Source organism: Lacerta agilis, chromosome 17 (assembly GCF_009819535.1).
Source record: "Lacerta agilis isolate rLacAgi1 chromosome 17, rLacAgi1.pri, whole genome shotgun sequence".
NCBI lineage: Eukaryota > Metazoa > Chordata > Lepidosauria > Squamata > Lacertidae > Lacerta > Lacerta agilis.
Genome location: NC_046328.1, coordinates 3124376 through 3152336, shown reverse-complemented (window position 1 = coordinate 3152336; position 27961 = coordinate 3124376). Strand labels below are relative to the sequence as shown.

Here is a 27961-nt window from a genome sequence, read left to right as displayed (position 1 = left end):
TAGCCCTCTTCCCCCTCCCCTCGGCGCGGCCCGCCTCGCCTCGCCTGGCCTCGCTCTCTTCCAGCCTCCCCTCGACGCCGCCGCCATGTCGCCGGTGCGGGCGGTGCTGGCGCTGCTGGCTGCGCTCTCGGCCCCGGCGGCCGGCTACTTCGTCAGCATCGACGCGCACGCCGAGGAGTGTTTCCTCGAGCGGGTCCCGTCCGGCACCAAGATGGGCCTCATCTTCGAAGTGGCCGAGGGAGGCTTCCTCGACATCGACGTGGAGGCGAGTCTCGGCGGGGCAGCTGGCGGGCGACCGGGAGGGACTGGAGGGGGAGTGGTGGGAGGGTCTCGGCCGTGCAGGGCGCGACGAAGAAGAACCCTGTGGTGGCGGCCCCCCCCCCCCGGTGGCTTGGGCTCGGTTTGTGCCAGGGCTTAGCCTCGCTGGCATTCTCTCCCGCCCCGCACGCATTAACACTAGGGGTTTACGCTAGAGTAGGCTTTTCTACAGGTGCCACATAATACTCGTTCCGCATTCGTAATTACCTGATCGTTGGAACTCCCTGCCTATTGAGATCAAGCAGGCAACTTCACTGTTCTCTTTTGGGCGCCTGCTAAGATCATTCCTGTTTAGACAACATTTAGGGATTATGAAAATCGTAGTGTGAAGGTATTGCAGTGGGGTACAGGTTCCTCTTTCTTGCTGTTAGAAGAGGACCTGTACATGGAGGTAAGTTGCAGTCGGCTGCCTTGGGCGGTGTGGGACGTGAGAAGGTGCAGAAGAGGGCTTATGAAAGCTCCCTTCGTGGGGGTTGGAAGGGTCTGGCCTTGGCTTGTGTCAGGGTTTATTCTTGCTGGCCAATATAGGGAGCAGCTTCCCCTAAATGATGCTCTCCACATGATCTGTACTATAGCTCCCCGTCTTCCCAAATATTGGTTGTGCTGGCTGAGGCTGACAGGAGTTTTAGTTTGAAACATCTAGAGGTCAACAGCTTGGAGAAAGTTGATACGAGAGTATATATATGTGTCCTTTAATCATGTGCAGACTGTAGAGTGAATTCTTCTCACCAGAAGAGTGTCGATGGCTTTGGAGCAGAGGATTGTCAGTCCTTGAATTGTTCGTAAAGTGCAGCATATGCTAAAAGAGAAGGCCTGCAGGTTCAGGCCAAAGGGGGCACCAACCCACCACCACTGCCTCATCTCTCCCCCCCCCAATCAACAGAGTATTTTTGGAAAGCCCAGTAGAAAGAGCACCCAGAGAGAGAGAGAGAGAGACTCATAGAATTGTAGAGTTGGAAGGGACCCTTAGGGTCATCTAGTTCAACCCCCAAGGGGTGTGCACAGCTAGGGAAGGACTGTTTTAGATCAGAGGGTCTGAGACAGCCTTGAGCCTTAAGTGTGCCTGTTTCTGTGTACCTTTTCTCTCTCTCACTCCAGGGGTTTAACCATCAAATGTGGAGGTTGGCTCTGATCAATGGAGGGAGGGGGTAGTGGACAGCTTGGAAAGGGAGGGCCTGGGTGTCTTTCTCTTAATGTTATTGTTTTGTTTATTATACTCTTGAAGTGCTTTTCCAACTTAGAATTGGACACAGAAAATGTAAAAGGCTGAAAATCCAGAGTTGAATCCCTCTAGTCATAGAGGCTTGATGGAAATCAGCAAAATGCCTTGCTGTATTTGGAATGGGAGGGGTTTTCAGCTAGAGGACACTGCTGAGGGAGAGATTGAGGAAGAACAATGGAGGATTTTAGAGTACTGTGTGAATGAAGTTAAACAAAAAGTTGTGGGCAAAGGAAGACCAGAGTTTTTTATGTGTTCTCTTTGATTATTAAGTACAGCAGAGCAGTTAGAAGATGGCACTTAAAGTTTACTAACTCTAACTTAGCTGGTTTGTGTGGAAACACTTGGCTATGAAATTAGTGTCAGTTTACTTCAGTACAAAAGACAACATGTAACACAGGATTTATTTTAATATTTTTTTCTGAGATTGGCCCAGGTGATCAAATGAGTTTCCCAAAAGTTGAGTCTTTCCCCCCTGTGACCACTGCAGTCATTCCTGCATTGAACTTCTCTTTCATAATTTACAGTGTGAGGGAGCCTTAGTTAATCAGAGAAGGTGGGATGGAGTGGGGCTGGATGAGAAAATGGTTGTGAAGTGTGGGTGAGCGAGGAGAACTTCTGCCAACTCCTAACTTACTATGCTGTGCATGTCACCAGGACATAAATGTTTGCTCATGCACACTGTACTAGGTTACTACATGGGGGTGGGAGAAAAGGTTTTGTTGCCTGTGTGTGAAGTGGAACCGTGGAAGGACAGAATGTGATGGTTAGTCAGTAGGAGCATATTGAGGGTAGGGCATGGAGCAGTGTCTGTTGGCATTGGATGTGTAGTTGTAGTTACGTTTGTAACCCTGTATTAGGCGCTCGTACCTTTTGAAAATGTTAAATAAAATCTTTACATGGGCTTGTTGCCATTCCTTTCCACAGGTAGTTGATTTGACAAAATGTGTCTGGGGTCAAATGGAAATTAAACACTAACTGCTGTTGAAGGCATTGGAGCAACCACAGTGTGCCAAGCTAGACTTGAAGTACTATATTCCATCAGGTCAAATTACACAATGCTCCCCGACTTTTGTTTGTGCTGGTGTAGTTGCAGAAAGCAGTTCAGACAGGGACACTGGCCCTCAGATGCCTTGTTTTTGAAACCCTCCCCATCATTCTAAACACAGTTTGCTCCCCCACCTTTGCATTCTTAAAAAAATTCCACATTGTTGGAGAAATAAGTGCACTGATAAACTCATGTAGCTGTGTGAATCAGTAGAATGGACAAGGTTGCTGCAGTTGGGGTTTTCATGTTTGCAAGCTTCCCTATCTTTTTGTTTAGTATGGTTTAAAGGAAATTAGCACAGTAGTGAGTAGGTTGGGCTAAGGTTTAATTCCTGTTGTGTTAGTTTTAATTTGCTGGGAGGTGTTTTTTTTTAATAAAAAGATTTATTGTTTTCATATATAAAACGAAAATGAACCCTCACCCCCCTGCTGCCCCGAGTACAGTTTGTGGTAAGCCAAACAATAGAGGAGGGTGTTTGTGTGTGTTTTAATGTGGAGTAACATTTAAAAATGGCATCACTCACCCACAGCCAGAAGTGGCATAGTTTGTTCTACCTCCTTTTTCTTCTGCTACATGAGTAGATAAGATCTGTTGCTCATGTGGTGAAGCAAGCTCAGAGTCGGAGGATAGAGGGGACATGATGCAATGCTCTGGGTAAGAAAGGCCTGGAGAGAAATGCTTCTCTGGTGCCTACCGCAGGATGCTTCATCAAGCACAGGTAAGATCCTTGTGTTCAGTGCTACAGGTTGCACAATGAGATGTAGAGCAAATAAATACAAATTTAAACATTGGTTGGAAGTTAAAATTGGAAGATGTCAGCTGAGGCAGCAACAAATGCTCGATTTGGCCTTGTGGTTTGTCACTTCATTTGTACAATGTGTCAGCCAATTACTCCCCAAGGCACATGTAATTTATTGATGTGAATGATGCATAAGGTGGTGAAAAGTAAAGGTTTTCCTTCTTGTTTCCAGATAATGGGGCCTGATAACAAAGTCATCTACAAAGGAGACAGAGAGTCCAATGGGAAATACACCTTTGCTGCTCACATGGATGGAACATACAAGTTTTGCTTCAGCAACAAAATGTCCACCATGACTCCAAAGATAGTGATGTTCACTATTGACATTGGTGAAGCTCCAAAGGGGCAAGATATGGAGACAGAAGGTGAGGGCAAATCCAGGAAACAAAATGGCACCTTTCACCCACGTTCTCCTCCTATATGTTATTGTCCTTCCCCTGCATCTCTGTTTTCCAAATATTGTACTATGGGCTTCATAATTCCAAACACATTCTCTCCTGGATTTAAATGCTTCATAATATAACTTATTAGCTCTCTTTGCTATGTGATGGACATGGATCAGGGAAATATAAGGGATATTTAATTAAATTATCTCTCCCCCCCCCATCAGTTTGAAAAAGAAATACGGGTAATCTTGTGCCTAAAAGGGGATGTTTTAGAATTGTACATAATTCTTCAGCTTTCTGCAGAGTAGCGTTCTAAAGACTGGTTGGTGCCAGAACATTTGAGTCAGGTAGCTGGTAGCTTTTCTCCCACCTCTCACTGTGGTTTCTTCATACCTCTGCCCCTGTGTCATTTGCAGCCTTACCCTCATCCCTCATTTCGCCCATCATGTCTTTTGATATATTTACCTTTGCTTACTAGGCTTGCTCATCATCTTCCTGTATATTTGTTCATTTCTCATGCTTTTTTTTAGGTGGTGGAGATAACTGGGATGGTATGTGCAATGCTTTTAAGAAGCTTGCTAGTCCTCCTGCCTCGCTTCTCATAATTTGCTACATAATCTGCTAATGCCTATTGGGGCCACTCTTTGTGTGACTTCCTGCTAATATGCAATGATTACCACAACGGTATTGCACTCAGGTCTGAGTGTGAACAGCTCCTGCCACTTTGAAGTCCTTAAACCATTAAGATCCAAATTGCTACTGTAGGCTTCTTTTCTCTTTCCTATCCCCTTTCCCTGTCTGAACCTAATACCAAATCTGGAACTGCTTTTAAAACTGGTTTCTCATTCAGTTGTGGAGGATTCTGTTTGAGAAATGCAAGTATAAACACTCAGACCAACTTGCATGGTTTGGATCATGTTTGGATCATGACTGTGGTTCTCAGCTGTGAGGGAGGCTGGCCTAAAGAGGTGTGGCTAATTGTCAGGAAAGGTGCACACTCCTATACCTTTTCTCTCTTCTGCCCTCATATCCTGTTATTTTGTATGTCTCTTGAGGAGGCCATTGACCCTTTACCCCAGCTTTAAAAATTCATAGTTTCCTCCTTGCCCTTCATGCCATTACTGGTCTCCTCCTGCCAGTGTTCAGGACAAAAACTGCAAGGATGGATATTAGCTAGGCCTCTCGTCATCGTAAGTATCCACCCAGATCAAGCAGGATGTTGGACTAAATGACCTAAAGACCCTTTCCAGTTTTCTGGTCCTTTTGTGCTGTTCCAGCAATTACTACCAGTAGCCTGAGTACCCACACACAAACCATTTGACAGATTGAAATCATTTTGAGAGAGAGATCGTTGTCTGAAGACCACCACTTAACACACATGTGTGGGTGTTGGCATGTTTAAAAGTGTGCATAAGAGTTGTCTTACTAATAGGGCACCCATATTGCATTACTTGTGTGATTTGTCTTGGACCTGAAGGTCTTGATGTAAAGTTTGAGGTCTTCCTTTGTATTTCCCATTCTTCTTCTCTCACTTTACAGTGGTGCCTTGCAAGACGAAATTAATTCGTTCTGCAAGTGCTGTCATATAGCGGAAATTTCGTCTTGCGAAGCACGGTCGGAGGAAGCGTGGTTTGACGGGGGAAAATCGCAAAACGTTTTCGTTTTGCGAGTCACGGCCATAGGGAAATTCGTCTTGCGAATCACCCTTTCATTAGCGAATGCCTTTCGTCTAGTGAGGCATTCGTCTTGCGAGGTACCACTGTATACCAGTTTATCCCTCTAGAAAGAATTCTGCCTTTTTGTGCTAACTAAACACCGTGAAAGCAAAGTAATTCATGCCAGTATTTCTCAAAGTGGGTCAACTAAGTGGGTGTGAGAAGAGTGTGTTTCTGTGTGTGTGAATGAGAGGGAGGGAAGGTCTCTCTGTAAAAGTTTTTCACTCCCTAACAGAGATTCTGTTTGAATGTGATTCTACAAAACTACAAAGTCACCAGGTACTGTATTTCTGTTCAAGGTTGTTGGCTTGCTCATTGAAATCTCTGCACCTGTCCTGTTCTCAATCCCAGCATTAAGTTTCTGTGAAATAGTTTTGTAAGTTTGCTTTCCAGGCATAGTTTGCAGGCACATGAGACCCCCACCTTGCTGAAGCTAAGGAGATCTGGTTCTGGTCAGTGGCAGGATGGGAGGTTGCTTGGGAACCCTTTTGTGAGTTTCCTTGACTTCTCTTGTTGGGAAAAGAACAGGATATAAATGTAGTAGGTTTCAAGTAGAAACTGCTTTTCATTCCCTTATCACACTTCATCAGGCAATGTCTGCTTGGTAAATGGTTCTTTCAGTGATCAAATAAATGCTTAGGTCATTGAATCAAGATGCCTCTTCTCCAGTTTGCCAGGAGGGGTGGTGGTCACATGACATGGCCCCATCTCCCTGGCCATAAAGGGACCCAGCCGTAGATGAAGGGAATTGCTTTAAGGCTGAGAGATAACAGGCACCGCTGGAACAGTGGTAATGCAGCAGAGCTGCTCTTCAAAGGGACAGGCTGCATTTGGGGGGGGGGTACAGGGGTTACTGGGAATAGACTCCCTATACACACACATCCTAGGTCCTTGAATCAGCAAACAGAAAAATCGAAGACCAGCTTTCTGATAAGTGCTCTGAAGAGAGTAGACTACAAATATATGTTTTGAATTTATATGCTGCTAAGAGCATTGCATCAAATGTAAAACACATGACTGTTAAATAAAACCAGTTAGTAAAACAAAAATCATCACCCTAAAAACACAGCAATTAAAAGGGCAATCCTAACCATGTCTATTCAGAAGTAAGTCCTATTGAACGTAATGGGTCTTATACCTAGGAAACGGTGTTTCCGTGCGCTGCTCTGGTTCGCAGAAGCGGCTTAGTTATGCTGGCCACATGACCTGGAAAAACTCTGCGGACAAACGCCGGCTCTCTCGGCCTATAGAGTGAGATGAGCACCGCAACCCCAGAGTCGTTCGCAACTGGACCTAACGGTCAGGGGTCCCTTTACCTTTACCTAGGATTGCAGCCTAAGACAGCCAATTCAGTAGAATAGTGGAAGGGGACTTTTGACTAGGAAGAAAACACTAAGCAGTAAACCCTACAGAAATCTGGAGTGGAGTCCCTAAGATGATGATGATGATGATAATAATAATAATAATAATAATAATAATAATAATAATAATAATAATTTATTATTTGTACCCCACCCATCTGGCTGAGTTTCCCCAGCCACTCTGGTGGATGGTTGGATGGCACCTTGTATGCCTCTTTATGGCAGCTCCTGCAGCCAAGCTGGCGCCAAACATTTTGTTCTGCTTTCCTTTGGACCACATCAGCCAGGCTGAGAGAGGGTCTTGTAATCTGGGCAGCCCAGGTCCTCCATGTATACCATGCAGGCTTCTGCCCTGGAGGAATCACTTCAGTGCTGCTAACGCAGCGGTTTCATTTCACCCCTGAAGGTGCACTCCATTATCTATCTCTTGAGAGAGACAGACAGATGCCAACCAACCAACCACAGAATATAAGTAAGTGCAGTCATATGTGTGACTTATAGAACAGAGCTCTGTATGTATATCAAAGTTATTTGCCTTGGTTATTTAAAGCATCTTAATTGTAATGCTATGAAAGCAATACTTGTTCATCTAACTTGCCCAAGGTAACTGGAAGTTGGAATGAATACTCAGGTAAATGGAATTTTTTGTGCCTGGTAAAAAAAAGTCAACCCTTCCCCAAGATGTACAGTTGTTGGCTGTGAAGACTTCAGCCTTATATGCCACTGTTGCTGGGTTTTGTTGCTTACATCACAAATCTGATGTCTTGTGATCCATCTGCAGCTCATCAGAACAAGCTAGAAGAGATGATTAATGAATTAGCGGTGGCCATGACCGCTGTCAAGCATGAACAGGAATACATGGAAGTCCGTGAAAGGATACACCGAGCAAGTAAGTGGTTTTGGTTGGCATGTGCAGGTTTCCTGCATCGCCACCCAGCAAAGCATTCCATTCCTTGTGGTATGGGAATTTAGTGGGCTAGTGGAAGGGCAGCAGATTGCTGCCTCTCCTTTGTCAATCTGCACCTGGTAGAAGGCTGGTTTCTAGAAAATTATCCAAGGGGCTTTAGCAGCCTATGCGTCTATGCATGTCCTGAAGGAGGCAGCTTCCCCTCCACATCTACAATAGAACAGCAGGCTATAAGAGTTACTAGCTTCCTCTCTACACAGCTGATTTATATAGTGCATCAAAGTGCTTCATGCTCATTATCTCTTAATAAGCCCTGACTTTCTGTCTTTCCCCATATTGAATAAATTTGGGAAGGCCAAGAAAGAGAGTTGTCTCCCTGCTCCCCACCACAGAAATCAGAAATAGGGAAAATCAAGACTATATTTAAAGACTTGAGTTCTTTAGCAGACTTTTAACAACTCCTTCAATGCGACAGAGACTTTGGATACTTTGGAGGACTTTAATGTGGAGAAATTATCATATGCAGTTGACTTAGATATACTAAGGACCCACAGAGGGGAGAAGGGAAGTCCTAAGATTCAGAAGAATCTTGTTTAATTTCTGAATATTAATGTGTTAATATTAAATGTGTTAAAATTAGTTTATGTTGTAAAACTAATAAAAATCAATTTTAAAAGTTCATGGCAGAGAGATATTTAAATCAAATAAATTTATTAATTGTACCTTAGTAGTCTCTTAGACACTGCTTGACACTAACTTTCTTCATGCTGCTTCTTAAATGCTGGCATGTTTTTAGAAAAGAGAAAACTTGAAACTTTTTTTGAGAATCCTGTAAAACAAAGTGCATAAAACATGGTTGTACTCCCAGGGCATATTTGGGTGTTACTACTTCCTTTGCATCAATAATTATTTCCCCCTGTTTTGCATCACTTAACACTATTTTTCCAATATAAGGGCGAGTATCATTCTCAAAGCAGCACTTCAGAAAATGACAACGTATTTACCAAGAACTATACATTCAAAATAAAGTAGCCAGCCATATTGGAGAAGGTTGCAACACTAATCAACAGAAGCAAAGACCCTAACCTTATGTACCTGCCTGCTGTACCTCAGCTGGCAGGTTGGAAACACAGAACAGGGTTTCAGCTGATGATCTGCGCATGCAGGGTGGGTTTGTATGGGAGGAGGTGATGCTTCATTTCTCTAGTCTTCAGTGTGTTTAGCTTCTTTTCATTCCTGTATATTAATCAAGTGTATTTTTTCCTCCTTTTTCACTAGTTAACGACAACACAAATAGCAGAGTGGTCCTCTGGTCATTCTTTGAAGCTCTTGTACTAGTTGCCATGACACTGGGACAAATCTACTATCTGAAGAGGTTTTTTGAAGTCCGGAGAGTTGTTTAATCAAACTTTCCCCCCTTGCCTCTCTCTCCAGTGATCCCAGATTCTCCATTCACTTCTACAAAACAACTTGGTCACAAAATTCACTTACTTTTCTTTATCCCTATGTTCTGAACTATAAAACTTGTGTTTTCAGTTTTCTTCTTAGCTTAATTTTATATATCTATGTATCTATAGATACCCTCTCTAGGGAAACATGAGCTGAGAGTTGTACTTTGAAATTGGCAAACTTTGTTTCTCACAAGCCAAAGTGAGTTCAACGAAATTGCAAAAGTTTGTTTTTAAACCAGCGCTATTGATCAAGTGAAACTTTTCCTTGATTGTTTTCTGTCTCCCTTTTTTTGGTAATAGAATACTGTTTTTGTGTAAGGGAAATGGCACAAGGTCCTAAAACACCTTTTAAATGCCTGTGGGGGAGACACTTTTTAATTTGATCAGAGGATTTCCTCTCCGCTTTACCCAGGAGTGGAATTGTGGCATGCAGACAAGCCTGATAGTACTGTCAAGAAAGCATGCCAAGAAAGAAATGGGCATGTTGGTGTTCAAACATACTGAAACCAGCGGATTGCTCTACTAAGGGGTGCATAGGTGGCTTCTGTAAAGTCTCCTGTACTCCTGCTGTAATTACACTGGCTTGGTCCTGAGGCTCTTAATTAAAGATATGAAAATACAACACAGTTCTTGCCAGTTAACCATGTGTTCTTGTGTGCAAATTTATGAACAGGCAGCCATTTAGGGGGGACTTAGCTACATCTTTTCCTTTTTGCTTACAATCCAAAGCTGCTCCTGTGTTTGGCACTGTTGTAGAACTAGTATTCAGGATGTTGGTTCCTGATGCCAAAGGGTTTTAACAATGGTGATGGGCGGTCTGGGAGGCGGTGGAAGGGAGGCTATTACTGTGCTACGCATCCAATATATCAGAGAAGGAGCAGCTCTGCTGCTGTGTGGTCATAACACCACTAGGATTGCAACCACCTTTCCTATAATGAAGACTCCTGTGCCTTTTATGTAGCGGGGAGAAATGAAATGGGTGCTGTTTCCCTGCTGTCAGTGCATCTTCCCAAGAGGCTTTTGCACATTTAATAGCAGCACATAGAAATTCAGCAGGTGCAGCTCCTGTTACTGCAGCTCCATGATAAAGTGTACCTGTTGAGGTTTTCCTTTTTTGCACTGCTGTTAAAGGAACAGGAGCCTCACTCAGGAAAGGAGTTGGCACTCCCAATTAGGCTGTATTGAAATAATTTTGTTCATTTTCCTCTCTTTTAAACACACATCAACTTCAGTTTTTGTACCACCTAGTTTACTTCTTGCTGTCTGGATGATGGGTTTAAAAATCACCATGTCTGTCTCTGGGAGCGGGGTGCTGATCCAAGATTATGTTGTGGCTGATGTATATTGAACTGATGTATATTGGTTGTAATTTTGGGGGTGGGTGGGGTTGGGTTCTTTTCAAGAGTGGGGGAAGCATTCTATCAGTAATGCATAAGAGTTTTGTACCAAATTTAATTTAATTAAAATTTGTTACAAGTTTTCATGGTTCAAGTAAATCTTTTCAGCCTCAGCTAGACACTTAGCAGCTGTCCTTCAAAGGGGTGGCTCTCCCCACCTCAGTGCAGCTGTTGTATGCCAACCCTTGTGTGAGACAAGTTGAATTCTAATGAGAAGATGTACATTTAAAAGTTCTTGACATATGGCCAGATTCGATAAATAAAACACCTTCTTTAAAAAAAACAATCCTACAGCCTGATGCTTGCTTTGCGTCTTTAAAGAGCAATTCTACTCTTTATTTCTTTGTTTTACTGTTTGTTAGCAGCTGCATGTTAAGAGCTTTCTGGGATTATGATAAAAAGCTTACCCAATAACATCTCCTTTAAAGTATTTCCATTCCCAGAGAATTTAACCTAACCTGATGTGTACGAACTTGGTTGCCCAAGTAGATTGCATGAGAATTGGCAAGCTGTGAAGTCAGCCCTATCAGACATTTAGAGAGGATATTATACAGAGTTACAGTGGTGCCCCGCTAGACAAAAATAATTCGTCCTGCGAATCTTTTCGTCTAGCGGTTTTTTCGTCTAGCGAAGCGGCAATGCAAACCGCGGTTTTCGCTGGACAAAAAAATAATAATAAAATTTTTTTCGTCTTGCGGGGCAGCCTTCCGCTAGACGAATGCCTTCGTCTAGCGAGGCATTCGTCTAGCGGGGCACCACTGTATTTTGTTAAGTAGGTAAAATGTCATGACAAAGTAAAAGTAAAGCAGCAGAGATCCTTGATTGCAGGCTTACAATCCAGTAAGGAAGACTAAGACCACCAATCTTCATTAGGCCTGGGAGCAAATTTGGATTTTTGAGCAAGCAATGTGGGTGGGTGTCACCCTCTGTTCATTTCTTTCCCACCTCCCTGAACCAGACTCCGCACCTGAAACACAGTGTGTACACATGCACACTTTACAAAAAAAAAAAAAAAGAATTATGGGTGAAAATAGCATCTTATAGTCTGAACCTTGAAAAGCACATAGAAGTGATATTCTCACTCTTGCCAAATTCTTCCTCCAGCTGCATGCACTTTTGAGGGGTGAAAAGGATAAGCACCTCCATTACCAAGGGAACAGTGAATGAGGGTGCAGGGGGAACCACAAGTTTTGTTGGAGCTAGAGAAAAACTTGAAGGGTGTCAGCTGTGACAGTCAGTGCCACATTGGCAACCCTTGCACAAGGGAGAGAGGAGTAAGAAAGCAAGGCAATAGGTCAGGGTAGATTTGTTTCACAGCGCCACCTGAATCCAAAAACTGTAAGGGTTGGATGTTGGATGGAAAGGCTTTTCCAGAGGAAAGGCAAATGGGACAGCGGGGACAGTAACAAAGGGCTGAACAATATGATAGTTAAAACGTAAAGGGACCCCTGACCGTTAGGTCTAGTTGTGGGGAAGACGGGTTGCAGCGCTCCTCTCGCTTTACTGGCCGAGGGAGCGGGCGTACAGCTTCCGGGTCATGTGGCCAGCATGACTAAGCCGCTTCTGGTGAACCAGAGCAGCTCACGGAAACACTGTTTACCTTCCCGCCGGAGCAGTACCTATTTATCTACTTGCACTTGACGTGCTTTCGAACTGCTAGGTTGGCAGGAGCTGGGAACGAGCAACTTGAGCTCACCCCGTCGCGGGGATTTGAACCGCTGACCTTCTGATCAGCAAGCCCTAGGCTCTGTGGTTTAGACCACAGCGCCACCTGCCACTAATATGATAGTTACTTGTTTACTAAAGAGAAGGGTATTGGGAATGGCATAGAGAAAAAAGGAGTAAAATGCCGTGGAAATACTGAAAAGTCCAGGAAGTTTATATTGCAAACAGGTAATAGTACAAAGGAATGTACAAGCAAAATAAGGATTGTGGGGAAAGCAGAGGCTGGAAAATAAAAGGAAGATGAGCAAGAAAATCAATATGAGAAATTGATTAAATAAGGTTTCAGTGTGCAAAAACTAAGTAACCATGCTCATCCATTAGAAAAATGTCCCATGCTTGTGAAAAACCAAAACACTGTTAGGCTGGTTATGCAATATACGGGACAGATAACACAGAAAAATGTATCTTCTGTCTCCCCTCCACTTGCAGTCTAGAACTATCTTAAGATAGTGCCTTTAGGTAGGCAGCCAATGAGATACGGCAGGAAGCAGCAGAGATTGGGAACAGATCTGTAAAGTGCAGTGAGGAGTTATAGAAGGGCACTCACAGTAAATGTAGTGCTTCAGACCAAAGGAACAAATGATGAAACCAAGATCAACAATATGAAGAGGGCCCTCTTTGAAAATCATTAACAGTGAGTCCCCACTATGCTTTGAGCAAATGTTGTTGTTGTTTAGTCATTTAGTCATGTCTGACTCTTCGTGACCCCATGGACCAGAGCACACCAGGCACTCCTGTCTTCCACTGCCTCCCACAGTTTGGTCAGACTCATGTTGGTAGCTTCGCAAACACTGTCCAACCATCTCTTCCTCTGTCATTCCCTTCTCCTTGTGCCCTCCATCTTTCCCAACATCAGGGTCTTTTCCAGGGAGCCTTCTCTTCTCATGAGGTGGCCAAAGTATTGGAGCCTCAGCTCCAGGATCTGTCCTTCCAGTGAGCACTCAGGCCTGATTTCCTTAAGAATGGATAGGTTTGATCGTCTTGCAGTCCATGGGACTCTCAAGAGTCTCCTCCAGCACCATAATTCAAAAGCATCAATTCTTCGGCGATCAGCCTTCTTTATGGTCCAGCTCTCACTTCCATACATCACTACTGGGAAAACCATAGCTTTAACTATACGAACCCTTGTTGGCAAGGTGATGTCTCTGCTTTTTAAGATGCTGTCTAGGTTTGTCATTGCTTTTCTCCCAAGAAGCAGCTGTCTCTTAATTTCATGACTGCTGTCACCATCTGCAGTGATCATGGAACCCAAGAAAGTAAAATCTCTCACTGCCTCCATGAAGGAGTTTGAGCAATTAAGGCACCACAAAAAAAAGAATCTAAGTCCTTTGCATCAGTGAGGCCCTGGTTCTCTGTGTCATACCAAGCCAGACCATTGGCCCACCCAGCATAAAATCATCCACACTGACTTGTATTGGCTCTCCAGGTTTTCATTCACAAGTCTTTAGAAGTCCAACCTAGAGATACCAGGGATTGAACCTGAGAACGTCTGCATGCGAAGCTGATGCACAACACGTCTTCCCGCCCTCAGCCCCCAATTAATAAAAGTACCCCAAAAAACTGCTGGGGCTTCCTGGTGTGCCCTACAACTGATGAAGGATCCCAGAAGCATCACCACTGCTTGAAAAACAAGCTCAGATAGCTGAGTAAAATGTGGTCTATGTTAACTGAGCTATATACTGCAAGGGTATATGTGTTGTGTGTGGTTTTTTTGTTTGCTCCAGGAGCTCAAAGGAGGATTAAAGGGGGCAGAGGAGAGACATAATGCATAATTTTTCTCTCCTTAACCTTTGCATCCTCACAATAAGCCTGAGAAGTAGGATGAGTGTGTGTGGATGGTCAGCCCAGGAAGTTACCAAGATAAGTGTCAAGGCTCTGGGACTCCAAGGAAGTCTGGGCACAGAGGCTCCACTGTCACCCTCTGTTAAATGGCTTAGCTTGAGAGGAAGAGGATCTACAGCAGGGATGGGAGAGCCAGTGGCTCTCTAGATGTTGCAGGACTTGCAACTCCCTTCAGCCAGCATGGCCAATAATCTGGGATGTTGGGAGTGCAGTTCATAAGAGCTAGAGGGTCACAGGTCACCTGCTTTGGTCTACAGCAGGGACTTCGTTCCGTTAGTCAAAATACAGCATGATAAATGTGTTATAACACTCTGACACAATATGGCACTGTTGAGCTGAAATCTCAATGATATTTTCAATTGTGAACTTTACAACTTTTTTGCGGAGCATTTCCAGAGCATTTTAAATAGCTGTGTAGATCTAGCCCAAGTCTGGGAAAACTGTGGTACCTTCAGATTTGATGGCTCCCATGGCTGGCTCCGGGGGTGGGGTGGGGTGGGGGGCAGGGGCTGCGGGGAGTTGCTGCCCAACCATTTCTGGACGACCACAGGTCTCCCACCCCTGTCTCAAAGAAACCCATATGGTTAAGCATTCCCCAGTTCTGGCTAGACTCCTTGTTGTGAGAGGCTCGGGATGCTGTTGCTGTTATTTTATTATATATTTATTTGTGCCCCGACCTTTTCCCTGACAGGGACTCAAAGCAGCTTACAGATAAAAGAGCGGCTCAAAACAATGGATAGTGGATCATAAAAAATAAACATTGGAAGAATTAAAACCAAATATAAATATAAATCACAACAAAAGCAGCACGACACCCGTCCTTACACTTACAGAATTACAAATACATTTTAAAAAAAACCTATTAAAGCCATACAAATAATTACAATAAAAGCCGCACGGCACCAGCCTCCTCATGAAAAGCAGCCAGTTCCCCAAAGTCTGCTGCAACAAGAAGGTCTTCACCTGTCAGCGGAAGGACAACCAGGCAGGAGCGCGCCTGGCTTCTCGCAGGAGGGAGTTCCAAAGTTGCCCGCGAGAAGGCCCTCTCCTGGGTCCCCACCCAGGGGTGCTGTGAGCTGGGGGGGGGGGACTGGGAAAAGGGTCTCCCCGGAAGAGCCCGGGCAGCAGGTCTTTCTTATAGCCTGCCCCACAGTTGTGCAGGTCACAACCAGCACTTTGCATTGTGCCCGGAAACAGACTGTGATCCCGTTCTCGCCTGCTCCCTGTAACCCGCGCCCCTCGGCGCTCACGCGGAACTCAAGCTCCGCAGCTCTGTTTCCCGGAACGGCCGCTTTAGGCAGCGGACGCCTGCCCCGTGGGGGGCCGCAGGAAGGGGCGGACGCGGATTCGCCGCCGCGCTTGGGACGCGAGGATGGAGACGGTGACCGAGGGAGCGTGGGACTCCCTGCCCGTCCAGCTGAGCCCTGGCGTCGGACGGGCCTTGCGGGAGCTGGGCTTCACTCACATGACGCCCGTGCAGGTAGGCAGCTGGCCTGGCTCTGATGGCTCTGTCCCCAGGTCCCTTCCAGCTCTACACTTCTGTGATTCTTTCCCCAGATTCGCTCTTGGTTACTCTTTCCTTAAAAGAGATGATAGCCAGCATGCTTGTGAGCGCTGTATAGATGCATATGTGTGTTTATATATGTATATACGTAGATGTATATGTGTAATGCAAAGCCTCCAACCCAAATGAGCGTGGATTTTTCCACCAAACCCACTCTGGGGTTTTAATCTTCTTTGACATGTATTGCTCTTGTTACTGGTCCCCCTTTTTAATCGTGGCTCTTGGATGGAATATTAATTATGTTGCTTGAAGATGGTTGTGGCAAAGTGTGAGTTTAGAAATAGGGACCACCAGCACCAACAGGGCTCTCTAGCTGCCAATGCCAGCACCATTGTCAAGGCTAGCTAAGGCTGACAGGAATTGGTGTCCAACATTGGCAGGTCACAGGTTCCCTATCCAGTCACTTAGCATTGCCCCATAATTTCTTTTTCTGGTTTTTGTTTGATATTTTAGTTATGTTGACTTTTTTTGGAAATTTGTTATAGGTTTTTATGTGGTTTTGATTTCTTGACGGGCATTGGAATGTGGATTGTTACATATTTTAATACTGTTGGAATACTTGGATTAGTTAGCCATCTTGAGTTCCTTTTGAAAATTACATAGGGACTAAGTTTTAAAAATGAAATAATAATACTTTTTTTACACTTCTGCCTCTCTTCTAGTCTGCAACTATTCCTTTGTTTATGACGAATAAGGATGTGGCAGCTGAGGCGGTAAGTGGCCTGCTGTTCAACTTCACTGTGACTTTTGGCCTTTTGCTGAAAGAACTATTTTTGATGTCTCTTGTTTTCATGTCTACAGGTAACTGGCAGTGGCAAAACTTTAGCTTTTGTTATTCCAATCATAGAAATTCTTCTCCGACGGGAAGAAAAGCTCAAGAAAATGCAGGTAAAATGTCACTCTTTTTTCTGCCCTGCTTTTAAAAAATAGGAAGATTGGGAGAGTAGTTTTGAACAATTGGTTCCCATGAGCCAAAGGTCTTTTATGCTGGTGCCTAAGAACATGGACATTTCATTTCCGTTTTCTGCAGAGGGCTAGTGAAAAAGACGTCACTTACATAGCTTATTTCCAGTGTTCTAGGGGCTTTCTTTCTTTCTTTCTTTCTTTCTTTCTTTCTTTCTTTAATTTATATACCACCCTATACCTGGAGGTCTCAAGGTGGTTCACAGCTGTAGGTGGTTTACCTACAGCTGACCTAAGAGTGGCTTTCTTACCTAGTGCATTCCTCTGTGAACCATAATTTGTACTCTTAGGGCAGAGGAAGACTGAAATAAAGAAAGTGCTGTGATCTCTGAGGTTTCTCTTCAGTGAACATGTGACTGTAGCATAGCAGCAGTTCAAAAGCTGCAATGTTAGAGTCACTTGACTGGCTATTCCATCACTGCCATTTCTTCTTGGGAATCAAGGTGTGTTGAAGCCATTTGTCTGAAATGAAAGGAGGCTGTGGCTGTGGAGTGCTTTAATTTCTGGCAGGAGCAGGTAAGCAAGTCACCTTGTGCAATTCCTTGAGGGAGGAGTCATAGCTCAGTGGTAGGGCATCGGCTTTGTATGCAAAAGGATCCGGGTTCAAATCCTCAAACCCTGGAGAGCCACTGAAAGTCAGTGTAGTCAGTATAGATCAAGAGTAGCCAATCTGCTGGCCTCCAGATGTTGTTACACTTTAATTCCCATTAGCCCCAGCCAGCATGGCCAATAGTCAGAGGTGTGATGGGAGTTGTAGTCTCCCATGAGATTGGCTACCTGTGGTGTGGACCATACTGAGTTGGATGGACTAAGGGTCTGATCAGTATGAAGCAGCTTCTTAACATCATATGTTTAGCATGGTAAAAAGGAGACTGAGAGGAGATATGATAGCCGCCTTCAGATATCTAATGGGCTGTTGCATGGAAGATGGAGCAAGCTTGTTTTCTAACACCACCTCCTTGTCTAAAAAAAGTGCTCCACAGCTGCAAACCTCTCCTGTCTCTGGCAGGTAGCCACAGGCTGCTTCGTTCTCCAGAAGCAGAGAGGCAGCAGTAGTGGAGCATGCAGCCAAACAGCTATGGTGTAACACAGGGGTCAGCAAACTTTTTCAGCAGGGGGCCGGTCCACTCTCCCTCAGACCTTGTGGGGGACTGGACTATATTTTGGGGGGGGGGGAAATGAACAAATTCCTGTGCCCCACAAATAACCCAGAGATGCATTTTAAATAAAAGGACACATTCTACTCATGTAAAAACACGATGATTCCTGAACCATCCGTGGGCCGCATTTAGAAGGCGATTGGGCTGCATCTGGCCCCCGGGCCTTAGTTTGGGGACCCCTGGTGTAGCAGCTTTTGATTCACCCCTATTAGACAGCCATACATAAGGAGCTCAAAGTGTGTTGAGCCCCTTGTCATCTGCATTTCTCTTGATCCTCAGCCACTCTGCCATCACCGTCTCATAAATTCAGTTGAAATCCGCAGGAAGTGCTACCAGTTGCATTTGTTAAGGATGGAGGAGCGGATCGCATTGAAGAAAATAGTTGGCCTGAATATTTCCCTCCCATTTTCTTTCTGATGTTTCAGGTTGGCGCTGTTGTCATCACGCCCACACGAGAGCTTGCCATTCAAATAGACGAAGTGATATCCCATTTCACAAAGTATTTCCCACAGTTTAGGTAATAATGTAAATGATTCTTACGTAAATGATTCTGATTGCTAAGAAGCTGGGCATGATGGCTCACTCTGGTGGCTTTTTTGAATAGCATTTGTGTGCTTTGTTTCAGTCAGTGCCTTCTAATCGGTGGAAATAATCCCATGGAAGATGTAGAAAGATTCAAAGAACGAGGGTGAGTTGCTGACTGGCCAGTGCTGCTGAAATGTTACTACTTGGGCATCAGATTTTCTGAACTCCTTGGAGTTTCAAATTACCATGTGTCCTGCATTTTCCTAGGTTGGTAGCACTTCCAAGGATCTGCATTTGGGATTATTCAACCAGTTTGTCCCAGTGTAAATATAGGAGAAAAGCAATGATACCGTGTTATCATTGGACCATCTTTTGGCTGTGTGCCTTGGGAGACTTGGTCCCTGCCTTGCTGGCCTTTTCCCACCTTACCTGGGAGGGCAGGGCCCTGACTGACTCCAGCTGCAAAAGCTGAGGCTGCTGAACAGACTCTTGTTTAGATTTTTTGGGGGTATTTTTTTTGGGTGGTTATTAATACTTTTTTTGTATCTTTATTTTTAGATATTATTGAAATTTATTAAAGCAACTCCCCAGCCTCTATCTGTCCTTTGGGTATGGACAATGCTGTGCCATTTGATCCTTGTGGGTCTTACTGCCTGCACTGTCTCTCTTTGACCTTTGCCAGTTCCACACACTAATAATTTGATCTCTGATAGCTCAGCCAGTAGAGCATGAGACATCAGAGTTGTGGGTTTGAGCCCCATGTTGGGCAAAAAAGATTTCTGCATTCCCTTTCAACTCTACAATTCTAGGATTCTAAGCACGTGGTTGACTAGCTTAATTTCAGTGGAATTTCACAAAAGCAGTTTTTGACACGCTTTCATATTTCGTTCTGTCCTATTAATGCTGTAGCCCCAACAGGAGCTTTAGAAGTCATAAGATGTGAAAATGTCACTTTGGTTCTCATTATTTGTATTTTAGGCTTCTCAAGCATTCAGCAAGAGCCTGGTGGCAGTGGAGTAAAAGGTTTTGGTGCAAGGGGGAGGAAGAGGTGGCAACTGTGTTTGTGATATATGCTGGTGCACAGACAGAGAACATCTCCTTTTCCTTCTTGATTTCTTTCTTGATTGTATTGATCACAGTTCCAAAAAGATTGGACTCTCCTGTGACTTTCCCTGCAGTTATGAACTTTCCCCCCAAACCAACCATAAAAATGAGGTTTCCCCCCCTATACCCAACAGCGGACACATCCTGGTAGCTACTCCAGGCCGTTTGGAGGACATGTTCAGGAGAAAATCGGATGGGCTGGATTTGGCCAGCTCTGTGAAATCTCTGGATGTTTTGGTCTTGGATGAAGCAGACCGGCTTCTGGATATGGGCTTTGAAGCAAGGTATTTGCTTTGGGAGTAGGGGGACCTTCCACCAGCACCTTTGATTGTTGCCTGCTCTTGAGCTGGATTATAAATTTCATAATAGTTAAATTGCAAGACATCTGACTGAGCACTTTGGGACTAAGAAGGATAGATGGATCAGTTTATTGCCATTCTGTGACAGTTTTGCTGGTGTTGAGTTCATTCCATCTTGCTTTCTGTGGCTTTTAAAAATACTACCCAAAATTTTGCTTAAATTGTATGCATTTCCCCCTAAAACAAACATTGTGCATGGACTTGTCCCTGAAACATATATTTTGTACACATTCCCCTTCTAAAACAGAATATATGCATTTTTGAACCAAAACTGCATTGAAAAATTTGAGAAGTGCACAATCCAAATGATAACTGTTTTTATCTACATGTTAATCCATATCATTAGCGTTAGCTTGGTTTCCTTTAAAAGGAGGACTGAATAAAGTTCTCCCCTTGTGTATCTTTGGCCTTGACCAAGAAGAGCTCTTCTGACCTTTCTAACTGTGTTCGCTTGCAGTTTAAATACCATTCTGGACTTGTTGCCCAAGCAGAGACGAACGGGGCTCTTTTCAGCAACTCAAACTCAAGAAGTCGAGAACCTGGTGAGGGCTGGTCTCCGGAACCCTGTCCGCATCTCGGTGAAGGAGAAGGGAATGGCAGCCAGCAATACTCAGAAGACCCCCACCCGCCTCCAAAACTACTACATGGTGAGGATGGCTCTGTAGTAACCCAGGAATTCAGCCATGTCAGGTTCTTGGGCGTCTCCCCCAACTCTCTCAAGCAGAGGTTTCTTTGGGAGGTGAGAAGAGGAGAGGAAGGAGAAAGTCCATTGTGCAAGTCCATTGTCTTTGCCTGACTAGGACAGCTTTGTTGGCTACAACCCTATAGCTTCTGCAGCCAATCGGAAGCAGCGCCTTGGTTTTCGAACATTTTCGGAAGCCAAATGGACTTTCGGAGTGGATTCCGTTCGAGAACCAAGATACGACTGTAATTGAGATGGGTTGGTTTTTGTTTGTTTGTTAACAGTTGCAGTCTAAAGGGAAGCTTTCAGACTGATTTTGAAAAGGGTTTTAAGGAGGGGGTTGATCGGCTCTGGTGTTAGTTGTGTTTTGTTGCTCCCCGCTGCCATTTATTTATCCCTGCCTCTTTATGTTTCTGTTCTCTTTTTAGATCTGCAAAGCAGAAGAAAAATTTAACCAGCTGGTCCACTTCCTTCGCCAACACAAGGCAGAAAAACACCTTGTCTTTTTCAGGTGATGCTAAGGGCAGGGAGGTCCTTTAACACAGGGCTGGGGCAATCTGTGACCACCCAGATGTTGCTGGGCCCCTAAGCCCTGTCATTCCAGACCATTGAACATAATGGCTGGGGCTGATGGGAGTTGGGGGTCCAGCAACGTTGGGGGGGGGGGACAGGTTCCCCATCCTTAGCTGTTCAGATATATCTTCAACCAGGAAAGAAATGCCCATGGCGTGATCAATGTCTCATTCAGCATTGAGAAATGGAAATTAAATTGAAACACATACAGATATGTTTTTGGTTTTGTTTTGTTTTAAAAATAGAACTATCTACCACCCTAAGCACACTTAATTTGTTGGCTCAGTAGCTAAAGGGATGTCCTCAGAAGTTCCTCAGAAGTACCGTATTGCCCTGAATATAAGCTGCACCTTTAAAAATTCAAGGGGGGAAAGAAAATAAGACAATATCCAGATATAACCCGCTTCCTTAAAATTCCGCATGCACTCAACACCCGTTCCGTTTTACCATATGTCTGTCTCAGCAGCGATATCATAAAAGCCAATTTTTGTAAGGTCGCGAATTTAAGCTGCACTTTAATTTTCACAGTCAGAATTTAGGGAAAAAGTGAGGCTTATATTCAGGCCAATACGGTACCTTCTGGACTCCAGCTCCCATCATTCCCAACCATCGGCCATCCTGGTTGGTGCTGGTGAGAGTTGGGATGTCCAGCAACATCGGAGGTTCACAATTCCTGTTGTAACAAGTCAAGGTTCCATATTGCCTCAGTGGCACGGGGCACTGCTGGGAATCCCTACCTGGAGCCTAGTGAGCAAGCTTGAAGGGGGAAGGCCCTGCTTGTGGACGTGGTAGGACAGAGGGACTGATTCATTTAGATTTTAAACTGTTCTCTGGTGGAGCATGGCCTCAAGGAAGCTGCTCTTTTCCAGCTTCAGCTCCTTGATCTGTAATACACTGAGGTAATCATACTCTCCTGCCTTGAGCTCTGGTCAAAGTAGTTTCACCACTCTGCGGATCTTGGCCTTTAGGCCGTCAAAAATGAAGAATCGCAAAGCTGACCCATTTTGTGGCATTTTGTTTATACTTCCAGTACCTGCGCTTGTGTGGAGTATTTTGGGAAGACTTTGGAATCCTTGATTAAGAACGTGAAAATAATGTGCATTCATGGGAAAATGAAACACAAACGGAATAGGATCTTCACGGAGTTCCGGAAACTTCCAAGGTGAGATGCATTTTCACAAGGACTGATTTAGCCAACTGCTAGAAATATGTGTGCATCTCTCTCTCTCTCTCTCTCCCACACACAAACACACACACACACACACCAACCAACACATATATATGGTTCAGGTGTAAGACTATTGGAAAAACTGCTAAGACTTCAGGATGGTTTGCTTCAGGGTCATTTCCTCTATATTTCTAATGTTCAGGCTGCAACTGTCAATTCTTCTGTAGCCAAAATAGTACCATCCATGTAAAACAGGGAGATAACAGCAGACGTGGCAGAACTCAACGGTTTGCAGAAGTCCCAAGCATCTTTAGAAAACAAACCCTAAAAGTGGTGGCAGGGCAGGCAGGCAGGGAGGGCTCAAAAGCACCCCAGTGGGGACTGAGCATGCTCTGTGGCTACAGAATGCTGATATATATATTTTTAGGTGGGAGGTGGAAATAGAGTGGCTGGATTCCTGATCAGCACTACTCCACGCTGCACCTTTTTGTTGCAGGACCAACTTGTTCTGCATATAAGAGCCAATTAAGTTGGGAGAATCACTAGGTTATTTCAGTTTTATTTCTGTCCCCCCCCCCTAAAACTTTGCATTTCCCCATGATTTCTTAGTGGCATTCTGGTTTGCACCGATGTGATGGCCCGAGGCATAGACATTCCAGAGGTGAACTGGGTTTTGCAGTGTGACCCTCCAAGCAATGCAAGGTACCGAGTGTTTCTCCCCTTTCTTCCCTTCTCTTTAAGAATGCAACCAATCTTTAATGGCCACTCTGGTTTATGGCTGCAAAAAAGCGGGATGTAAAGGGCCTGCTGAGCTCTACAGTGATAGCATACAGATGTGGGGACCTGTGCTGGCTTCGAAGGAGGTGTGCCCTTTCCTCGTGTTGATCCACTTTCCCCCACTGTTCCAGTGCCTTCGTTCATCGCTGTGGCCGCACTGCACGAATCGGGCGCTTGGGCAGCGCACTTGTCTTCTTGCTTCCCATGGAAGAAGCCTACATCAGTTTTCTAGCCATTAACCAAAAGGTGCGTGGAAAGGGAGAATGCTTCCAGGTTCCACTGAGAATGCAGTTCCTGAATAATCTGTGATGGGGAAGGAATATTGACTGTTCTGCAAAGTCCTCTACATCTTTTAGGGACCAGGAGACCTAAAAGATTGTCTCACTCCTTGTGTACATAACCACGCACTGTGCTCTGCAGGTGAGGGGCTCCTGCAGTTCCGTCTTACTAGATCTGTTCTGTACAATGTAGGAATGAAGCCTTTAGCGTGGTGGCACCTACTCTTAGAGACAGGTGTCTTAGAGACAGCTGTCTTCTATTTCCCCTCGGTGCCTTTTGAAGGACTTTCTTTTCCAACGGGTCTTTTATGTGGCGATTTGTATCCTAGTCTGCCTCTCTATTTGAAATTGTTTGCATACCGCTTTGGGATGCTCTATGGGAGACAATTACCGGTAATGAATGAAATTAATAAATACCGGTAAGTAAATTTCAACCGCTGTGACTTTTCCTGCTTATGCAGCACTCCTAGTGGGGGAATCTGCACCTTCAGAAATTCTCCCTTCTGCACAAGTCTTTGGCAAGATATATTATTATTATTATTTTGGCAAAAATGATGTGCAAAAAAAGGTCTGACTTGCAAAATTATTCACATGGATGTCATATTTAAAAGTAGCTGAATTAAGGGGTGCACTTCCAGTGTCTTGTTTCAAATAATTTGAAACTGGACTCCTCTTGTCAGTGTCCCATGCAGGAAATGAAACTGCAGAGCAACGTGGCAGATGTCCTGCCGAAGCTGAAGTCTCTCAGTCTGGCTGACAGAGCTTTCTATGAGAAGGGGATGAAGGCCTTTGTATCTTACGTGCAGGCTTATGCCAAACACGAGTGCAACCTGATCTTCAGGATAAAAGGTAATTTGCACTAGGGGTGTGTGTGTGTATTGCTACTGGCAGTTTTGATTCAGGAATGCTCTATGGCAGCCGTCACCAACCTGGTACCTTCCAGATGTTTTGTGCTACAACTCCCCATCATCAGCCCAAGCATCAGCATCAGGGAGTTCTAGTCCAAAACATTTGGAAGGCCCCCTGCTGGCACATGCTGCTTTTTACTGAGCCAGACCATTGGTCCATTTAGCTCAGTGTAGACAGTGCTTCCTGCCAGTGGCTTTCTCAAAGTTTCAGACACGGGACATTCCCAGCCCTTTACCTAGAGATTTATAATTTATTAAATTTCCGTCTTGCCCTTCATCCTGCATTGAACCTGGAACCTTCTGTATTCAAAGCAAATGCTCTACCCCTAAGCTGCGCTGCCCCTTCTTGACCTCTGTCTCTGGCTAGAGAAGTAGCTTCTCACATGCTTTGCCTTCTCCTTTTCTTCTCCGGTGAGGCCATGAGGAAGAAGTCTAAAGCCTAAGCTTTTGGCTTTGATTAACCACAGCTTGTCGTTTCATGCAAACCTGGCAAACTGGTTGATTTTAATTATGGTTTGTAGAAACAAGCCAACTTCAAATTATGTTTTGTGAAGTCAGCTTCTTTCACAGCGTTGTAGCTAGCTGCTTGGGCGCCTGGAGCAGGGGGGCACCGAGTCGGGGCAGAGAGCACTGCACGGAGCCTTGCCACCTCCCCTTTAGCTGTAGGGTGACTGAGGGAGAAGCGGCAGGCGAAAGCAAGCACCACACTGGTGTTTTGGGCAGCGTGGAGCCTGTAGGCGTCCAAGCCACCATGCTACTCCCAGGAGAGCCGCGTGGCTCGGGCACATTGCAGGGCCCCCGGTAAGTTAAGATGAAACTGCAAGGTATGGTTCTGATGTTAACGCTAATCTGGAGTTTATCAGAAATGGAAGTTTCTGATCTCCTCACAGCCATATCTGAGGAGGAGAGGAAGGGGGCATAACATGAGCCCAGGGCTTGCTGGTGGTTCTCCCAACCAGAGTGAACCATGGTTTATCCCATGGGCTGCCAACATGGCACCCATGTGTGCCAATAGCCGACCTGTCTATGGCACCTCCTATGAATTATCCCTTCAAAAATTCACAATCCACAAGACTCTTTTCCTGCACATTTTCTTGTTTGCAGTGGCTGAGCCCCTCCTAAATTGAGCACTCTCCCTTCCATTCTCCACGGAGGGTGGGTGCAAGAAGATATTCTGTGAGCAAGCATGGAGGTGGCTGATGTAGGTGTTTTCCATTGGGGCACAGGTGGGGCATGCTTGAACCATTTTGTGAGTCTGCCTCTCTTTCTCCCCTTTTAGATGCAACACCCATTTCAAGTACCGGTAATCCAGTCATTTTGTGACTGGCCCCCATGGTACTTTCTTTAAATTCCAAATGTGCTCACTGGCCCCCAAAAGCTTGGTGGTCCCTATTTTATTGTGACATTCCAGCTGGCCCGTGTAGTCTCTGCTTTGTCACATGGATTCTGTATGTGGCTTGATCCATCCCTATACTTTTTCTCTCTCTCTTTTCTGTCCCACCCCCTCTCAATAGACTTGGACTTTAGTAGCCTGGCCCGCGGTTTTGGTTTGCTGAAGATGCCACGGATGCCGGAGCTGAAAGGCAAGTGCTTTTCGGACTTCACGTCTGTTGATATTGACACGGACACAATTGCCTTCAAGGACAAGAACAGGGAAAAACAGAGGCAAAAGCTGTTGGAGCAGCGAAGGAAGGAGTGGCAGGAGCACAGGGGGCAGAGAAAACTCACCCGCAACAAAGCCTGGTCCAAGCAGAAATCAAAGAAGGAGAAGAAGAAGAAAATGACAGCCAAAAGGAAAAGAGAGGAGGTGAGGGGAGTGTTCTACCATGTTTATTTTATTTTTGATTGCATCTAGGGCTAGTAGACCTATTGAGAATAAAGAGTCATTAATTTCAGTGGGTCTACTCTGAGCAGTTTAATTGACTCAACTACAGTTCAACACCTCCACATCTACCTAGCATGTTGCATCTTTTCTTGTGGATTTTAATTGCAAGCTGCTTTTTTGAGAGCCAGTCTTGACTGAAAAGGGTGGTGGGTTGGATAAATAAATACTAGGAGCAGCAGCAGCAGAGAGGTTAATGCAGTTGTTTGGGGTAAGCTGGAACTATGTGTCTGTCATAAGAACATAAGGAGAGCCTGCTGGATCAGCCCAGTGGCCCACCTAGTCCAACATCCTCTTCTCACAGAGGCCAACCAGATGCTTCTTTTGGGAAACCTTCAAGCAGAACCTGAGCACAAGAGCTCTCTCCTCCTGCGGCTTCCAGCAATTGGTATTCAGAAGCATTGCTGCCTGCCAGCTGTGGAGGCAGAGCCAAGCCACCATGGCTAGGATCCCTCTCCTCCTTCATGAATTTGTCTAATCCTATTTTAAAACCATCTAAGGGTTCCATATTTGACTATCTGCTGCACGAAGCACTTTCTTTTATCCATCCAAAATCTTCCAACATTCAGCTTCACTGGGTGTCCACGAGTTCGAATGTTCCGAGAGAGGGGAATTCCACCCCCTGGTACCCACTTTCTCAATGCCATGCATAGTTTTATAAACTTCTGTCATGTTGCCTCTTACTTGCCTTTTCTCCAAACTGGAAAGTCCCAAACGCTGCAACCTTTCCTAATAGGGGAGTCGCTCCACCCCCTCGGTCATTTGGTGGCCCTTTTCTTTTTTTCTTTTTTTTTTGTAATTTCTTTATTAAAGATTTTCTTGGTTTACAAAGTGTGTAATGTCTCTCATATTTTTCCATAAAACATTTTTACAGATCAATTTTAGTAGTTGAGACATTAGGGAGGGAGGGGGGAGAAGGAAGTGGGTGGGATGGGTGGGAGGGTGGGGTGTTGGTGGCCCTTTTCTGAACTTTCCCCAACTCTACAATACCCTTTTTGAGGTGAAGCGACCAGGACTGTACACTGCCCTCCAAAGGCAGTTGCACCATAGATTTGTAGAACGTCATTATGACGCCGGCAGTTGCTGCCCAAGTATTTCTGTGCCCTGCTAAGATCTGGTCTTCTCCCCTTTTGCTTGCAGGGTTCTGATGTGGAGGACGAGGATATGGAGGAGCTCCTGCAGGACACCCGGCTCTTGAAAAGGCTCAAGAAGGGCAAAATCAGTGAGGAGGAGTTTGAGAAGAAGCTGCTGCACGGCGGGAAGGAGGCCCAGGCAGGAGCTGTGGGAGGCTCAGACTGAAGGGTGAAATGTCCAGCTGAACTCTCCTTTTTGATACAAATAAAACTTGATATACACATACCAAGTGCCATTTCACTCTTGATATTGTTGCTGTTGGGGCCTTATGATACAGCAGCATTGTTCAACCTGGAGCTCTGCAGACGATTTGGGCTTCAGCTCTCATAGAGCCCCAGCCAGCACAGCTTTCAATCAGGACAACTTGAAGCCACTGCCTATTGATGAGCTGCTACAGGAGATTCTTTTAACAGGAAGTGCCAAGGATTGAACTTGGCAAAGTGTGGGCTTTGCCAGGAAGCTACGAGTAAGGACCACTTTGCTGTTAAGATTTTAAGCATCGTGTTGCAAAGGTTCCCAGATTTTTCCTCCCTCCCATGTCTTGCAATAAGTTGTATACTACAAAGCCAGCCTGGTGCAGTGGCGCATTCTTGCTGGGTAACCTTGTCCCAGTTGCTGTGTTTATTTATTTTTATTTCTCTATTGAATTTATATACCGCCCTATACCCAGAGGTCTCAGGGTGTTGCAGCCTAACCTACTTTGTTGGACTGTGATG

General features: G+C 45.0%; 2 protein-coding genes across 4 annotated transcripts; both read left to right on the top strand.

Moving 5' to 3' along the window:
- Positions 1-57: 57 nt before the first annotated feature.
- On the top strand, positions 58-10883 carry TMED2 (transmembrane p24 trafficking protein 2). 2 transcript variants are annotated; one of them, XM_033174248.1, is made up of 5 exons: positions 58-265; positions 3557-3749; positions 4301-4321; positions 7628-7735; positions 9032-10883. In XM_033174248.1, the coding sequence occupies exons 1-5, from the start codon at positions 86-88 to the stop codon at positions 9154-9156; spliced, it is 627 nt and encodes a 208-aa protein (XP_033030139.1). In that variant the 5' UTR covers positions 58-85; the 3' UTR covers positions 9157-10883. The 2 variants fall into 2 exon arrangements, with proteins under 2 accessions (XP_033030139.1, XP_033030138.1); XM_033174247.1 differs by lacking the exon at positions 4301-4321 and having other exon boundaries at positions 61-265.
- Positions 10884-15518: 4635 nt separating this feature from the next.
- On the top strand, positions 15519-27894 carry DDX55 (DEAD-box helicase 55). Of its 2 annotated transcripts, XM_033136408.1 has the most exons (14): positions 15519-15648; positions 16395-16445; positions 16534-16620; positions 18281-18372; positions 18481-18543; positions 19619-19768; positions 20301-20490; positions 20954-21036; positions 22129-22260; positions 22876-22968; positions 23175-23289; positions 24002-24170; positions 25744-26036; positions 27252-27894. In XM_033136408.1, the coding sequence occupies exons 1-14, from the start codon at positions 15541-15543 to the stop codon at positions 27408-27410; spliced, it is 1785 nt and encodes a 594-aa protein (XP_032992299.1). In that variant the 5' UTR covers positions 15519-15540; the 3' UTR covers positions 27411-27894. The 2 variants fall into 2 exon arrangements, with proteins under 2 accessions (XP_032992299.1, XP_032992300.1); XM_033136409.1 differs by lacking the exons at positions 15519-15648; positions 16395-16445; positions 16534-16620 and adding an exon at positions 17202-17211 and having other exon boundaries at positions 27252-27892.
- The last annotated feature ends 67 nt before the right edge of the window (positions 27895-27961 follow it).